The sequence below is a fragment of the Otolemur garnettii genome, unplaced genomic scaffold (genome assembly GCF_000181295.1).
Source record: "Otolemur garnettii isolate 467f Iridium unplaced genomic scaffold, OtoGar3 scaffold00091, whole genome shotgun sequence".
Lineage (NCBI taxonomy): Eukaryota > Metazoa > Chordata > Mammalia > Primates > Galagidae > Otolemur > Otolemur garnettii.
In genome coordinates this window covers 650,713-668,556 of record NW_003852486.1, presented here as the reverse complement: position 1 = coordinate 668,556, position 17,844 = coordinate 650,713, and the positions used below count along the sequence as shown (strand labels likewise).

Here is a 17,844-nt window from a genome sequence, read left to right as displayed (position 1 = left end):
TTTTTTTTTTTTGGTTGCAGCCATCATTGTTGTTTGGCGGGCCCGGGCTGGATTTGGACCCACCACCTTGGGTGTACATGGCTGGCACCTCAGCTGCTTGAGCCACTGGGGCCGAGCCTGTTTGCATGTTTTTATACATAATTGCATTAAAACTTTGTAAGAGGATCTCTAAGCTAGTATATATAATAATATGCTTTGTGTAAGTTGAACAGCACCCAAGTGAATGGAGAGTAGAAGATTATCAAGTTATGAAGGCCATACACAGTACAATAACTTTGAGAAATGAAGGTAGACTGAATAGCATTTCACTGCTGAGAAACAAAGGAAGCAAGGAAATTCCTTAAACCTCAAACTACCTCTTATCATTGGCCCAAAGGTACTATTCTGATGGCCCAGAGAGTTGGACATTACCAGGACACGTGAAATAGTTTCAAGACCAAAGGATACAGTTCTGCAAAGATCTTACTCCTATACTTACGAAGCAGGGCGGTCTTGTCTCAGGTCTATAGTGAAGACAACAGCATCTTCACCTGCAGACAGGAACGTACAGGGAGAGTCTGGTTCCAGGGCCAACTGAAAGAAAAAAACAAGAAAGACAGGCTTTTAAAGGTTAGAATTAGAGGTCATTTAGTTCATTCCTTTAACTTCAGGATGGTATGCATTTAAAATGTCTCAGGAGGCTGGGCATGGTGGCGCATGCCTGTAATCCTAGCACTCTGGAAGGCCAAGGCAGGTAGATTGCCTAAGCATACAGGTTTCAGACCAGCCTAAGCCAGAAAAAGCCCCTGGCTCTAAAAACAGCTGGGAATCATGGTAGGTGCCTGTAGTCCCAACTACCTGGGAGGCTAGAGCAATAGAATTGCTTGAGCCCAAGAGTTGGAGGTTGCTGTGAGTTATAACACCACAGCACTCTACAAAGGGTGACGAAGTGAAACTCTGTCTCAAAAAAAAAAAAAAATCAGGCAGCACCCATGACTCTGTGGGTGAGGCCTGGCCCCATATACCAAGGGTGGTGGGTTCAAACCCAGCCCCAGCCAAAGTGCAACAAAAAAATAGACAGGCCTTGTGTCGGGCATCTGTAGTCCCAGCTACTCGGGGGGCTGAGGCAAGAGAATCACATAGGCCCAGGAGTTGGAGGTTGTTGTGAGCTTTGTGAGCTGTGTGATGCCATGGCACTCTACTGAGGGTGATAAAGTGAGAGACTCTATCTATATTAAAAAAAAAAAAATCAATTCTTCTACCCCTTTTTTACTCTGTACTCTTTACAGGTACAGAGTAAAATGGTGCCCAAGTTTCATGCCCTACATCTGTGTTCTAAAAATTAGTGATCTTGTGGGTTGGAGATAGGCTCAAGAATCAAAAAAATAGGTCATTTTCACATTTTCTGAGCTATCTGGGCTAGAAAAAACACTCTAGGTCCACTTACATATTTGCTTAGGGTGTCTGGGAGTACCATCCTCTTTCCATGGCATAGACAAACACCAGGCCTACCCTGACCTGAGACAGGGTAGCTCCTTAGCTCCTCACTGGCTGCTACTGTGACACTTTGGCCTATAATCTCAGCTCTACACAGGGCTTCCAGAAATATTGCTATATTTGAGCTAAAAGTTGTGAGCAGGAAAAGTTAAAGCTCTCACACATGAGGAACCAAACACTAGCACCATGCAACTATGAAAATGATCCAAAAACAATCACAGTAAACTTAAGAAGCCTGGAGGATATAAGAGACCTCAAGGATCTTCAAAGTAACGACAGTTCAGCTGAATGCTACACATGTGTGATCTGGAGGTCTCTCAAATACTTGCCTTTTTTTTTTTTTTTTTTTTGCCTGCTTTTATTTCCTTAACTACAAACCTTAGGACTGAAAGGAGTGACCACAATAAAGGTGACATAATGAGCAGAGATGAGAAGACCTTGGCTGAGATCCACAGAGGATCTGGAGTACACAAAGTTGGAGCAAGGGCTTCCTTACCTTATGCGATGCTCCCTTGTGCTGGGCTACACGTTTTGTATTCTTGCAACACTGTGTGGCAGATAACTCTGCTACCCGAACCTGCCCATCACGGGCACACATGGCCAGGGTAGAATCACCACTGTTTGGAAGGAACTTGGCCTGAGGTGTTAAGAATAAAAAAAGGACACACAAGAAACGGAAGAAGTGAATTTGAGAGAGAAAAATGCGTTGACCACAATTTACCACCTTTTCTTATAGGACAGCTGGAAACATAACTTTCCTACTCTTATACAGTTTGCTAAGCACAATTTCTTCCAGTAAAGGAAAGAAAGAGAAAAACCTTCTGATGTACAAGATCATTTTGGTAGGCTCTGGAAGGCTGAATTGGAACATGGTGTTCTAGTGAACTAGAGCTGGTAGGGGAGAAAAGCAAGCAATGAAAGAGTAAAATCTACCTTGATTCAGAAGGCAAACATAAATTTGTCATATATAAAAAGAAAACTAGGGGAAATTTGTTGGAAAGGAAAAGAGAATATGCTCAGAGATGAATGGTTAGTATCAATACAGTAGATGAGGCTGAGAAATAAAATCTCCACAGAAAAATTAACAATATGAGCTAATATTTACCCAACACTTACTAAGTACCAGCCATGGTTCTAACTGCTTTGCTTCTGTTATGATTTAATGCTCATAACCTTATGTATTACTAGTCCCATTTTACAGACAAAGGTAAAATAACTTGCCAAAGATCACAAAGCTAGTAAGTGGAAGGGCTAGGGTTTGAAACCAGGCAGTTTGGTTCAAGAGCTTATGCTCTTGTACTACACTGCCTATTAGCACACATTTAATGCCTTCCTGATGAGTTCTAAGCACCCTACCTATAACAAGGCTTCCAGCAGTCTATATGGTCAAGGACACAAATGGTTGCCATGGATCTTTCAGCATATTGAGGTCATTGGGAGCCAAGAAGAGGCAAGTGCTGATGTCTAATTCCTAAAACTCACTTCCAGCTCCCATTCCAGCTAGCAGCTCAATTTAACTCATGCCCAATTTTCTCTCAATTACTATTATGCTCCCTTGTCTTACCTGGAAGACATTACTTTTGTGGCCACTCTCAAAGTCCAGTACTGGCTGCCGCCGCACCCAATCCCACACCACCACCTTCAGGTCATCACTGCCACTGGCCAGCCAGGTGCCACGCTGGTTAAAGTGCAGGGTATTGACACAACCAGTATGGCCCTCAAGCCCATGCTGCAGGCGGAAACGCTGCACAAAGACTCTTGCCCCACAAGCCTCATATACAAAACGGGCACTTGAACCAAGCTCCCGCTCCCGAAGGGCAGGAAGGGCTTGCCAGCGAGGTCGGGGTAGGGCTGATGTTTCTGAGGACACCCAGTCCTCCAGAGCCCGCTCATCATCTGATGAGTCCTGGTCACGGTTGGCCCGTTTGCGCTGTACGTGGCGTCGAGGCTGCTCTTCCTCCTCCTCTTCTTCCTCTTCCTCTGAGTGGTCATGAACTCGGTTTTCATCATTAATAGAGTAATGGCCAGTGTCCTCCATGCTGTCCGAGTCCTTGTCTTCACCTGAGCTCTCTGTGTCTGTGCCTCGACTTTCTGTGCTGGTGCGGTTAGGGCCACCATCATCCCCAGTCAAGCTCAAACTCAGGTCTGAGGCCTCCACTTCAATGCCTGAGGATGTCTCCCTCCCCTCTTCAGCACCAGACATCTCCTCTGGACTGCTAGACAGGCTTCCTGCATGTTAGTGAGAAATGGGTGAAAGGAAAAAATAAGGAACTAGGAGGGTTACCAAAAGGATTTCCCACCTTAGACAAGAAATCATCACATCAAAAGACCAAGAAACGAACTTTTGTTAAAGTGTTTTCAATACAAATGAACACAAAGAGCATTTCTCTCTTATTATTTTTCTTTATAACTCAGCCTATATCATACTTTGAAGGAGTACTCTCTGAGGGGAAATTTTGTAAAAAACAAGAAATGGAAAAGATTAAGCCACACACAAAGGACTTCAAAAGTGAAGAATCTCATGGCAGTCTAAAATTATAGCCAAGTGTTCAAAAGGCAAAAGCATTGGCACATTGGATGAAATGTGCCTTATATAAGTACCATACGCTCTCTTCTGTTGGATGGGCATCTATAAGTTACAGCAAATAATTAAACAGAATATAAGAAAAAAGAATGGCTATGTCCAAAAAGAGCTAGTATGGCCATCTCTGTAAGAAAAGATGGAAAATAACTGATAAAAATCACTCTGGGCCAAGAGCAGTGGTTCATACCTATAATCCTAGCACTCCGAGAGCCAAGGTGAGAGGATTACTTGAGGTCCAGAGTTCAGACCCAGTGCAATGGTTCACATCTAAATCCTAGCACTCTGGGAAGTCAAGGCAGGAGAGTCCCTTGAGCTCAGGAGATCAGGAGCAGCCTGAGAAAGAATAAGACCCCATCTCTAATAAAAACAGAAAAAATTAACAGGGCATTGTGGCAGGTACCTGTCTTCCCAGCTACATAGGAAGCTGAGGCAGGAGGATCGTTGGAACCCAGGAGTCTAAGGTTGCTATGTGCTAGGCAGATTCCATGGCACTTTAGCCTGGGTAACAGAGAGAGTGTTTGTCTCAAAAAAAAAAAAAAAAAAAAAAAGAGAGTTCAAAACCAGCCAGCGTAAATGCAAGACCCTGTCTTTCCCCAAAAATAGTAAAATTAGCCAGGCATGGTGGTAAACACCTGTAGTTCCAGCTACTTGGCAGGAAGATCAGTTGAGCCCAGGAGTTGGAGGTTGCAGTGAGCTATGACACTACTATACTCTAGCCAGAAGATTCTATCTTCAAAAAAAAGGAAAAGAAATCACTCTTATAGCTATGTAGTTGAGCCATTTCGTACTTCAAGAAGCAACATAATGCCTTTTGTCTAAATCTTAGGTTCGTAAAATCTACTAAGAAAGGAAGTTGAAAAGTAGGAACTGTTATCATTTCAGTGGGCTCTCATCACCTTTTGCTAGTATAAATGTATTCTGACTTACTTCCACTAGTTTATACTTTTTAGCCTTCCTTTTAGTCTCTTTATTGAAAATTTTATTAGGAAGCACATGTAAAATTGAGAAAAAGAAGGGCTATTATAGTAGTGCCTGAGAAAAAAAGCTTAGTATATTCTAGGTCTGTAATGTTGGTAGTTAAATAACTTGGCTGCTTTGTGACTATGATCCAATCTCCTACAATTAGAATACTGCATTCTCTTATCTAACAATAGCCAAATCATATTACAGTGAGCACTTGGGCAATGTGCTAGGGCCAAATACAACTATGACTTCCAACCCAAGGGGTCAAGGTGGGAAAAAAAGGAAAGGGAGAATGAGGCTTTTAAACACTGTTCACAGCCAGCTTTCCTAAGATGGCTATACATTTTATCCTGCCAGAAATAAAATCTCTATAGGAAAGGCTGATGAGCTGTGTGACTCTAGTATGAGCTATTCAACTAAAATACCACACTGATATTTCAGATTCAAAGTTGGAGCACCTTGGCTCGGCTCCTATAGCTCAACCGGCTAAGGCGCCAGCCATGTACACCTAATGTGGCGGGTTCGAATCCCCAGCCCGGACTTGCCAAACAACAATGACGGCTGCAACCAAAAAATAGCCCAGCGTTGTGGCGGGCGCCTGTGGTCCCAGCTACTTGGGAGGCGGAGGCAAGAGACTCGCTTAAGCCCAGGAGTTGGAGGTTGCTGTGAGCTGTAATGCCACAGCACTCTACCCAGGGGGACAGCTTGAGGCTCTATCTCAAAAAAAAAAAAAAAAACCCAAAGTTGGAGCACCTTAATGCCTAGTCATGTGGATTAGTACAGTAATTTGTGAAGATCTTTGAAGCAATGGAAACTCTTTACAGTGAACTCTTAGGCAAAACCAAATTTGGAAAACATAAATAATGCAAGTGCTTTGGTTCAAATAGTTCCTGTCAAAACAAAAATTCTCAACTGAGAGCACAGTGTGAAAACAAGTGGGCTAGGGGCTAGAAGAAAATGGAAGAAAAGAAAAATCTGAACCTAAGACCCACATTTGCTTAAACTGTTATATATGCTGAGAAAGTTAAGTGGCTGTGTGGCTCAGTGCCCGTAACCCAGTGAGTAGGGAGCCTGCCACATACACCAAGGCTGGTGGGTTCCAGTCCGGCCTGGGACAATTATTTAACGATGACAACTGCAACCGAAAAATAGCTGGGTGTTGTGGCAGGCACCTGTGGTCCTAGGTACTTGGGAGGTTGAGGCAAGAGAATCACTTAAGCCCAAGAGTTTGAGGTTGCTGTGACACCACAGTACTCTACCCAGAGCAACATAGTGAAATTCTGTCTCAAATAAGAAAGAAAAAGAAAGCTTAGTGGCTGTGGGTTTTGTTTTTCTGTTGAGACAGAATCTCACTATGTTGCCCTCAGTAGAGTGCCATGGAGTCACAGCTCACAGCAACCTCAAACTCTTGGGCATTAAGTGATTCTCTTGCCTCATCCTCCCAAGCAGCTGGGACCATAGACACCCACCACAAAGCCTAGCTATTTTTTGGTTGTAGTTGTCATTGTTGTTTGGCAGCCCTGGGCTGGGTTTGAACCTGCCAGCCCCTCTATATATGGCTGGCACCCTAGCTGCTGAGCTACAGGCACCAAGCCAGTGGCTGTGGTTTTTTAAATGCAATTGTGCTTAAGCCTGGAGTGGTTAAAAGGAATAATACCACACCTAATAGGTCTGTGGAGAAGGAAAAACAAAATATCAAAATGTTGGCCTGGGTGCAGGGGCTAACACCTATAATCCTAGCACTCCAGGAGGCCGAGGCAGGTGGACTGTCTGAGCTCACAGGTTCAAGACCAGCCTGAGCAAGAGTGAGACCCTATCTCTAAAAATAGCCGGGGGTTGGGGTGGGTGCTTGTAGTCCCAGTTACTTGAGAGGCTGAGGCCAGAGAATTGCTTGAGCCCAAGAACTGGAGGTTGCTGTGAGCTATGCACTATGCACAGCTATGCACAGCACTCTACCAAGGGTGACAAAGTAAGACTCTGTCTCAAAAAAAATCATCAAAATGTCTCTGGGACATTTGTTGCCCTAGTGGTTATTTTAACATCAAAACTACTAGCATTTATTGTTAAAACTGTGGTTAATAAATTCAGAGGCTCTGACATAAGGGCTAGAGTGTATCACAAGCTCAGTATGAGAGCCCAATAGTCAATCATCAAGATCCAGTGCAGCAGGAGTTGGCAAATTTTCTCTGTAAAGGGTCAGACAGTAAAAATTTTAGGCTTTGCAGACCATATGGAGCTTTGTCACAACCACTCAACTTGTAGAACAGAAGCAACCAACAGATACCACATAAAGGAAGACATATGACTATTCCCATAAAATTTCACAAAAACAAGTGAAACTATCTAGCTTCACGGCTACAGTTTGCCAATCCCCGATCTAACTAATGGCCAAGTTCCAAATCAATAGCATACTTTCTCTAGATCCCTTTACCTTTCAAATAAGCCCAGTAAAAAACCTGAACCACTTTCCTTTATAAAAGATGAATGGCAGTAGGAAGAAAATAACAAGCAGACAATAAAAAAAGCATGTTGAAAAGCTCACCTACTCTTCCTCAACTTCACTGCTCCACCTATGACATCAACTAGAATTTAGCCTATAATCCTGACCTCCATGGTGCTAACAAAAGTCCGACTTTGTGCTACACAACTATATGCACTGGAAGGAGACATCTCTAGTTTAAAAGTTGGCTCAGCATTGGTCAAATAAGCCAGGTGGCAGCTATAATCTATTAGAAACTTGATATTCTACCTTCACATCAGCTCTAGACCCAGTACTGGCCAGTATTGGCCCTGAAAAAAGGCCAGTGGCAGCAATGGCCCTGAAAAAAGGAAGAAAAAGAATGGAAGGAAAGAGAAGAACATAACAGAAGGAAGGCAACCCTAATCCTAGTTGGTTTGAACTAAAACCAGGAAACTTCCACCTTCCCCCAAACTCCCTTGTCCCCACCACCAATGGGATCTTTTTCTTCTCCTCTATTAACAGCATCTCCTAGGTTCTGCCCATATTTATAGACTTCCAGAATTCCAAACCACTTGACTTCTTACAAGTATGGCTCTGGGTTGGATGTGGTAGCTCACCATCTATAATCCTAGCTCTTTGAGAGGCTGAGACAAGAGGATTGCTTGAGCCCAGGAGTTTGAGAGTAGCCTAGGCAACACAAGGGCTGGTTTCTCTAAAAAAAATTTTTTTTAATTAGCCAGGCAAGTAGCATATGCCTACATTTAGTACCAGCTACTTGGGAGGCTAAAGTAAGAGGACAGCTTAAGTCCAGGAGCTAGAGATTACAATGAGCTATGAGCTATGATGGTGCCACTGCCCTCTAGCCCAGCCAACAGAGTGAAACCCTGTCTTTTTCTTTTTGAAACAGAGTCTCACTTTGTTGCCCTAAGTAGAGTACGGTGGTGTCTTAGCTCACACCAACCTTAGAGTCTTGGTCTCAAGTGATCCCCTTGCCTCAAGACTCCCAAGTAGCTGGGACTACAGGCACCTACCGTTAACACCCAGTTATTTTTAGAGACAGGGTCTCACTCTTGCACAGGCTGGTCTTGAACTCGTGAGCTCAAGCAATCTACCCAACCTCAGTCTCTCAGAGTGTTAGAATTACAGGCATGAGTCACCATGCCCGGCCTGAAACCTTGTCTTTAAAAAAAAAAAAAAAAAGAAAGAAAGAAAGTACAACTAGCTCTTTACTCATCTTCTGAAAATAATCAGATAAAATTTCGAAGAGCAAAAGTACCAGATTTTTACCAAGATGTTTCTTGTGCAGTTTCCTCTACTAAAATCCAGGTCTCCACTCTATCTGGCAGGGACAAGAAGAACCTCAGGCTGACAGTAAAATTAGCTTCACCTTCATTTTGGCCCCTTACCATTAGCTAAGTCTGTTTTGCCATCTGTGCTGCTCCCTTTGCTGGACATCTTGAATGATGTTTGTTGTAGCCAGCCTGAATTTGGGAGAGGAAGAAAATAAAACAATTAGGAAACAACCTAGGAAAGATGACAAAAGAGATAAGGAGATATAACAGTGTACAGAATTTTTCATTTTTATAAAAATGATTTCTGTGTGTGTGCTTAACAGGGCTTGTCAGCTGCTAAAAAGCACATCAGGATTTTTTTTCCCCAGTCTAAATTCCATAAAGGAAAAAACTGGGGTGGGTCAATTACCATCTCTTTACCCTACTCACTGAGTAACTAGCAGCGGCTTTTCAGATGGGAAAGTTGGAATGGAAATAAAACCTGGGATAGTAGACACAAAATGCTGCATACTGCCAACAAAGAGCCTCAATGCAATACAAACAGCTAGCTTTTGCACTGCCCTTCCCAGTGTGTCTTCTGTACAATGACTATGTAAACAGTCATGTGCATCTACAAACTCTGTAAAATACTTGTCTTCACAACAAAATGAGGTGGCTCAGATTCTAAGTATCATTTTACATTAAATCAACAGAAGAAATCATTCTCTTGGGGTAAAAGCTTAGGCTTTATGTTCACTGAGATGCCTAGCTTCAAACTTATTATAGGCACAGACACTAATTAAGGATTATAAGAAGCAGAGCTGGAATTAGAACTCAGGAGCCCTAAGAACCTTAAAGCTGTTGCTTTTCTCTGAGGACTAACAGTCACAAGGGACAAAAGGGGGAGGGGCAACATTTCCATTAAACCATCTCAGCCCATTTCATATAATAGCAAATATTTTTTCACCTAATTTACCAACTTCCACCAGACTTATCTTTTCCTAACTAGGAAAGCAGGGTATCTACTAGCTTATTCTCTTTCATGCTGCTGTAACACATTTTTTTTTTCAGGGCCTCACTGCCACCTCCAGTAAATTCCAAAGAGCAAAGAATAATATTATTCAGACTAGAATTTTGTTAAGCCCTTTCAATGCCTTGGACAAAAGGCACTGGTAAAAGACAAAGTATAATTATGATCCCAGTCCTTGTACCCAGGCACACTGGCCTCTAATCTTTCAACAGCCCTTTCATTCCTGTAACAATTATCCCAGAAGCAGCCCCATCTTTATCCTTACCCCCTACTCTTCTCTACAGAAATTCAAGCTGCTTCATAAAAAATGTCCGCTGCCAAGAGACAGCTGCCCAAAGATTGTTCACATTAGGCTAAGGCAGGAAAGTAGAAATACTGCATGAACAAGGCTCAGGTTGAATTTGTAGAAAAGATACATGGAAAGGTGATGATGAACACAATGCTAACAAAAAAACAACCACGTAAAGCAGCCACATAAAGAAAAATTGGTGAAGAGCTAGATGCAAAGCATGCTGTTTTCCTCCTCTTACGTTGGTGTATACATTTTTGTACAGCATTCCTTACACCACACTTATTTTTCCCTCTCAAAAGTCTTTTTATGGCTCAGCGCCTATAGCACAGTGGTTAACAGTGCCAGCCAGATAAGCCAAGAGTGGCAGGCTCGAACCCAGGGCCAGCTAAACAACAATGACAACTGCAATAAAAAATAGCTGAGCGGGCTCAGCACCTGTAGCAGAGGTTACAGCAATAGCCACATACCCTCAGGCTGGTGAGTTCAAGCCTGGCCCGGGCCAGCTAAACAACAAATGACAACTGGAACAGAAAATTGCCAAGCATTGTGGCAGGCACCTGTAGTCCCAGCTACTTGGGAGGCTGAGATAAGAGAATCATTTAAGCCCTAGAGTTTGAGGTTGCTGTGAGCTGTGATGCCACTGCACTATACCAGGGGCGAAAGAGTGAGATTCTAAAATAAAACAAACAAAAAAACCCGTGTTTATATTCTTTAGCATCTCAGCAATATCTTCTCCCCTATCTAGAGTTTAAAATTAATCACATTAATTGCAAAAGTCCTACGAGTAGGGAAAACAATTGCACTACTTTGTTAAGATTAAAAACTAAAGTCAGGGCAGCGCCTGTGGCTCAGTGGATAGGGCACTGACCCCATATACTGAGGGTGGCGGGTTCAAACCCAGCCCTGGCCAAACTGCAACAAAAAATAGCCAGGCATTGTGGTGGGCACCTGTAGTCCCAGCTACTCTGGAGGCTGAGGCAAGAGAATCGCCTAAGCCCAGGCGTTGGAGGTTGCTGTGAGCTGCATGATGCCATGGCACTCTACCAAGGGCAATAAAGTGAGACTCTGTCTCTAAAACAAAATAAATAAATAAAAACTAAAGTCCTAAGCGGGCCAGTGTATCATGGTCAACTGAAAGCAGATCTGGTGTTTTCTCATCTCTAGAATCAACACTGTCTAGGGTACCATGACTACACCCCACTATGCACCCCATCTATTCTCAGAACACTTTCTCAAAACTAAGCCTACAGGAGGCTAGACTACCTGAACTACAAACTTATAACTGCTCTAGAAACCACACGTACTTTCTCAGCCTCCTTGACCAGGAGGAACCAAAACCTACACTTCCTTCCACTCAGCTCTAAGAGGGATAAAGGAAGCCCATACCCATATACTAATAACAGAGGGATAAAGGAAGCCCATACCCATATACTGCAGAGTAGTCTTTAGGAAAAATTAGGTTAAGGGTCTTCCAAGAAGTGATTGTCTCTTTGAGGAAAACAGTTGATATAATTTATTGCTAAATTCAGAAGCAGAGAAAACTCTGTGGACAATTATGTCAACCCTGTTTAATCACTGAGTTGACAGGTAGATAAGCATCTAAAGGTCACATTTTTGAAGCCAGAGTTTAGCAGAATCACTAGGCTTCTGACATCACTAAGCCATTAACATACTTTGTACTCTTGGATGAGCTTCTTAATCTTCTCTGGAATTCATTTCTCCATTCATTTTCATACTTTGTCTATAAAGTACAAATTCCAGAGATGACAGAATTAAATATTAAAATTTCTACAGTAAGGTACTGTAACAGTAGTCTCAAAACTTTGATTATAAACTTGTCAATTTTGAGCACAAACTTCCAATATGTGTGTACGTACACAGACACACAGTCAATTCACATTAAATATTTAGCTTAATTTTTTCAGGAAAAAACAAATAGATATTTCAACAATCTTTTTCATTATTTCTTTTTCTATATATCACTAGGTCACCATGCAAACCTATTGGGAGTGCATAAATTTCTACTCTGGGTGACTAATTCTTTTTTTTTTTTTTTTTGAGATGGAGCCTCAAGCTGTCACCCTGGCATCACAGCTCATAGCAACCTCCAACTCCTGGGCTCAAGTGAGTCTCCTGCCTCTGCCTCCCAAGTAGCTGAGACTACAGGTGCCCACTACAGTGCCTGGCTATTTTTTGTTGCAACCATCATTGTTGTTTGGTGGGCCCAGGCTGGATTTGAACCCACTAGCTCAGGTGTATGTGGCTGATGCCTTAGCCACTTAAGCCACAGGCACCAAGTCTGGGTGACTAATTCTTTAGGAAGTCAAAAAATGACAACAATAAAATACAATTACTTTGGGTGATGACTTGCTATGCTTACAATATAAATGTCAATCAAAATAAAGAAACTTAAAACCACTTCAAATCTAGGGCAGCCCTGCTATGAACTGAATTGTGTACCATAAGCTGAAGCTGTAACTCCCAAGCTGAAGGTATTTAGAGATGCCATCTTTACAAGGTAAGTTTTAGATGAGGCCATCAGGGTGAAGCCTTCATGATGGAAATTAGTGACCTTAAAAGAGACACCAGAGCATGTGGACACATACTCTTATTCTTCAGCACTCTTTTCCATTTCCCCCAGCCCTCACCAGTAAGGATGTAGCAAGAAGGTAACTAGATACAAGCCAGGAAGAGAGCCTTTACCAGAAATTCACCATGCTGGCACCTTGATCTTAAGACTTCTAGCCTCCAGAACTGAGAAAATAAATTTCAGTTATTCACCCTGTCTATACAATTTTGTTATAACAGCTAAGCTAAGATACCGCCCAAATTAAAGCAAAAAGAAATGCTATGACTATGACTTAGGCCAGGCATAGGAGCCACTTTAGAATCTTTTCCATCACCAAAAAGTATACTCTTTATAATCTGATGTTAAGAACCATATTTGATCCAAATCCAAACTAACTTCTTTATTCTTCAATGCACTACATTCCCCAAAAATTTAGTTTTACTTTAACTTTCCCGTAAAATCCAGTCCAGGGTAAATTATGCTGAACTTGGAAGAGCTGTTGAAGCTCACTGACCCAGGTAGCTGGAGGAGTTTAATTAGATTAACTCTACTGCCTGTGCTCTAAAAATAACCATAACCCCTGCTAAACTGAAGGTTAAAGAGTAAACTATTGGAGGATGGGGAAAAAAGACCCAGGTGTCATTTTAATTCCACTAGGAAATTCCAGTGACCTAGATTTTCTTGTTTTAATAAGAGAGGAATTAGCTCACTGGATAAAAGTATTTTGCAAGAGAGACACCAAGCATCCCTTGTTTAAAAACACTGGAGCTGTTTTTCCCCTCAATACTGGTAAGAATCTGTAAAAAGATCATGTATACAGATTATGTATTCTCTATGTGAAGTGCTCACTAAAAGCATACTGAATTTCAGATTTTTGAATATTTGCATTATTCGGGTTATGTATCCCAATTACAAAAAATGTGAAATCCTCCAATGGGCATTTCCTTTGAGCATGATGTTGGTCCTAACCAAGTTTCAGGTTTCAGAGCATTTTCAATTTCAGATATGGAATGCTCAACCTGTGCTAGAATAATTAAATAATTGAACATTCAACTGCAACAAAACAAAACAAAATCCAAAACCTTCAAACCATATGAATATACAAAATCTAACTCAAAACGGATCATAGGCCTAAATGTAAAAGTTAAAACAATTACAACTTCCAGGACGGTGCCTGTGGTTCAGTGGGTAGGGTGTTGGCCCCATATACCAAGGGTGGCAGGTTCAAACCCAGACCTGGTCAAACTGCAACAACAAAAAAAATAGCTGGACCTTGTAGCGGGCACCTGTAGTCCCAGCTACTTGGGAGGCTGAGGCAAGGAGAAATGGCTAAACCTAAGAGGTGACGCCACAGCACTACTGAGGGCTATAAAGTGAGACCCTGTCTCTAAAAAAAGAAAAAAACAATACAACTTCCAGGAGAAAACAAAAGAAATAATCTCTGTGACTTCTGATTAGGCAACTGTTTCTTAAGACAGGGCACAAAAAGCATAAATAAAATTAGTAAACTGGATTTATCAAAATTAAAATCTCTTATAGACACTGTCAAGACAGTGAAAAGACAAGTGATAGATTAGAAGTATCTGCAAAACACATTTTTGATAAAGAATCGTAACTAGAATGTATTCAAAAACTATCAGAACTACATAATAACCACCTGAAAAAATCCCCAGTGTTGTTAATAATTAGAAAAATATGGCTCGGTGCCTATAGCTCAAGCGGCTAAGGTGCCAACCACAAACACCAGAGCTGGCGGGTTCAAGTCCAGCCCGGGCCTGCGAAACAATAATGATAACTACAACCAAAAAATAGCCAGGCACTGTGGCAGGCACCTTTAGCCCCAGCTACTTTGGAGGCCAAGACAAGAGAATCATTTAAGCCCAGGAGTTGGAGGTTGCTATGAGCTGTGACGCCATGGCACTCTACCCAGGGCAACAACTTGAGGCTCTATATCCAAAAAGAAAAAGAAAAGAAAGAAAGAAAGAAAAATATAAATTAACCATAATGAGAATATAGGAAACACATATAAAAATGGTCAAAATTTTTTAAATAATAGGCTCAGTGCCGGTAGCTCAGCGGCCAGGGTGCCAGCCACATACACAGGGTTGGCAGGTTCAAACCTGGCCCAGGCCCACCAAACAACAATAACAACTACAATGAAAAAATAGCTGGGTACTGTGATGGGCGCCTATAGTCCCAGGTATTTGGGAGGCTAAGGCAAGAGAATCACTTAAGCCCAGGAGTTAGAGGTTTCACTGAGCTGTGATGCCACAGCACTCTACCAAGGGCAAAAAAGTAAGACTCTGCCTCAAAAAACAAATAAATAAATAAAAATTAAAATAAGGCTCGGCGCCTATGGCTCAACCGGCTAAGGTGCCAGCCACATACACCTGAGCTGGCGGGTTCGAATCCAACCCAGACCCGCCAAACAACGACAGCTGCAACCAAAAAACAGCCGGGCGTTGTGGCGGGTGCCTGTTGCCCCAGCTACTTGGTAGGCAGAGGCAGGAGAATCGCTTGAGCCCAGAGTTGGAGATTGCTGTGAGCTGTGATGCCATAGCTCTCTACCCAAGGCAACGGCCTGAGGCTCTGTCTCAAATAATAATAATAATAATACTCATGAAAACTTACCTTATCAGATACTAATAAGAAGTAGAGAAACTAGAATTCTCATGTATTGCTAGTGGAAGTTCAAAACAGTACACTTTGGAAAATGGTTTGACATTTTCTTATTAAACATATACTTACCATACAACCCAGGAATCCCATTTCCCAAGAAAAGGGAAATATATCTCCACAAAAGTTAAAACACCCCATGGGTGAATATTTTAGTAGTTTTATTTAGATAAAAGAAAACTGGAAACAAATGTTCTTCAGCTGAGTCACAAATAAACAAATTGTGGTATGCCCACACCATGGAATATTACTGGGTAATAAAAAGGAATACTACTCATCCAATTGGCAACATGAACACATCTCAAATACGTTAGGGTAAATGCAAGAATCCAGACCCAAACAGATATGTGATATGTGATTCCTTTTAAGGTATTTTCTGGAAAAGGTAAAACTACAGAAATAGACAGTAGATAAGTAATTGCCAGGAACTGAGGGTAAGGGGCTGAAACTGATTATAAAAAAGCCATCAGAAAACTTCTAGAATGATGGAAGTTTCTATGCTTCAATCATGGTTGTGTTACATGACTTTGTGTGTAAGAATTCAAATAATGGGTCAACTAAAAAAAAGTATAAATTTTTCTGTATTGCAAATTATACCTCAATAAATGTGGCCTAAAAAATAAGATAGCGGGAGAAGAGCAATGGGGGGAAAAAAGGAAATCATGCAAATTGTTAAATGACAGATAATATCCAGTTATTAAAAATGCTAAATCCTTAAGGCTGTGATTAATAGAAGTTGACTAAAGTGGTCAATATATCACCCCAAATGAGAGTAAAATGTTGGTTCTTCTCACTTGAAAATGGAAGTGCTATAAGGATTTCTGCAGTAACCAAAGCTGGCTGTGTGATTTACCAGCAACCATACTAATGGCAAGATGAATTCTAAATGCATAAATCCTATTGTCTTGGTGATAACTAAGACTATAGGAAGCTTAAAGTAGTTCAGAGTAGTTCTAGCAGTTGTACTAGTAATTTGTATGTTTATGCTTTTTATGTTTCACATTTCTCTCAAATTCATTTTAAATCCTTTGGCGTCTAGGATCTATGAACATGTTCTGACAATTTTACTGTACCTTGAGACCAATAGAAACATCTATAAAATGTACTGTCCTTGATCCTTTTACTAAGATCCAAACTCAATCTCTGTCAATTTTCAGGACTTACATAATCTCGGCATTCTCTCAGGCCAGTCTCATTCTGCTACTCAAGTGCCTAACTTTCCTACATAAACACTCACATTTAAATGAGGCAGGTTTTAGAATTTCCTCTGAAACTGAAAGGTGATGGTAAAAAATACTTCAATTATTAGTTAAGACAAGAGAGCCACACAGTCCCTGTTTCCTCTGGGGAGGACAGATGTCCCATACCACTCATAATTGAGCAGCTGTTCAGGGCTGATCTCCATCCAAAGTACAAATTTGCTTTTCTAGGACCCACAGTCCATCTGGTATCAACTAGCTCTACTCTCCCCACCCACAATTTTGGTTTTCAAGCTGAAATGACTCATTTTAAATTCATTCTCCTTACCTTAGTATTTTTCTACTTCAGAATACTTCTCCAAGCCAGCTTTCCTGACTACTTGCTGCCAGCCACACTCCGATAAATGTAGTAAAGCACTTATTAAGCAGACAGAGAACTTCAGGCACTGAAAATCAAAGAATGACCCCACAGGCACTGACATTCCTACTATATAAAACATACTTATGGTGGGGAGGACTTTAGTTCTGGGCTACTTTCTATTAAAGTAATTGGAGGGGCTGTATATTTGATACTGTTTCTTCTGGTAGGCTGGATACAGGATAAAGAAACTCTGAATGTTTCTGGATCAGGGAAATTAATCTCTATTTCTACTGTGCAGAGGATTTGACAACACAGAGCAAACCAACCATACAGCAGCTCTAGGCTGCCCATTATTATACAAATTAAAGGCTTCTGGCACCACCCAGTGGCCTAACTGTACACACACATGCTGGTTTGAAACAATGTACCAGACAATACAGAAGCAGGAAAACTAAGTATAGAAGTATGATGCAAGAGATACAAGTATCAGTATCATTAAATATAAATGCATAAACAGAATGCTACTGTAGACATTCCATAGCACCAGAATGAGAAAAGACATAGAAGCTAAAATCTGACATGTCAGGCTCAGCGCAATGGCTCACACCAGTAATCCTACCACTCTGGGAGGCTAAGGCCAGTAGATTGCTTGAGCTCAGGAGTTCGACACCAGCCTCATCAAGAATGAGGCCCCATCTCTACGAAAAAAGAAAAACATGGCAGGTGCCTGTAGTCCCAGCTACTTGGGAGGCTGAGGCAAAAGGATCTCTTAAGCCCAAGAGTTGGAGGGTGTTGTGAGCTATGCCACAGCACTCTGCCCAGAATGACAGAATGAGACTCTGTCTCGGGTGTGGTAGGGGAGTAATGTGTCAAAAAAAGTAAATGTGGGCTCGGCGCCTATAGCTCAACCGGCTAAGGCGCCAGCCACATACACCTAAGGTGGCGGGTTCGAATCCCCAGCC

The 17,844-nt window shown here is 41.7% G+C and overlaps 1 protein-coding gene across 6 annotated transcripts in view; it reads right to left on the bottom strand.

Moving 5' to 3' along the window:
- DCAF8 (DDB1 and CUL4 associated factor 8) overlaps nucleotides 1-17,844 on the bottom strand; it is a 52,006-nt gene that overhangs the window by 24,104 nt on the left and 10,058 nt on the right. For 4 of the 6 annotated variants that reach the window (XM_023516457.1, XM_023516458.1, XM_012808576.2 and 1 more), the window contains 4 exons: nucleotides 8,891-8,965; nucleotides 3,041-3,705; nucleotides 1,973-2,113; nucleotides 479-573 (listed from right to left, as the gene is read on the bottom strand). In XM_023516457.1, the coding sequence (XP_023372225.1) occupies nucleotides 479-573; nucleotides 1,973-2,113; nucleotides 3,041-3,705; nucleotides 8,891-8,965 (976 nt within the window). Of the gene's footprint in view, nucleotides 1-478; nucleotides 574-1,972; nucleotides 2,114-3,040; nucleotides 3,706-8,890; nucleotides 8,966-11,750; nucleotides 11,943-16,849; nucleotides 17,356-17,844 lie in introns of those variants that run through there. The other 2 variants (XM_023516459.1, XM_023516460.1) reach the window with 2 other exon arrangements.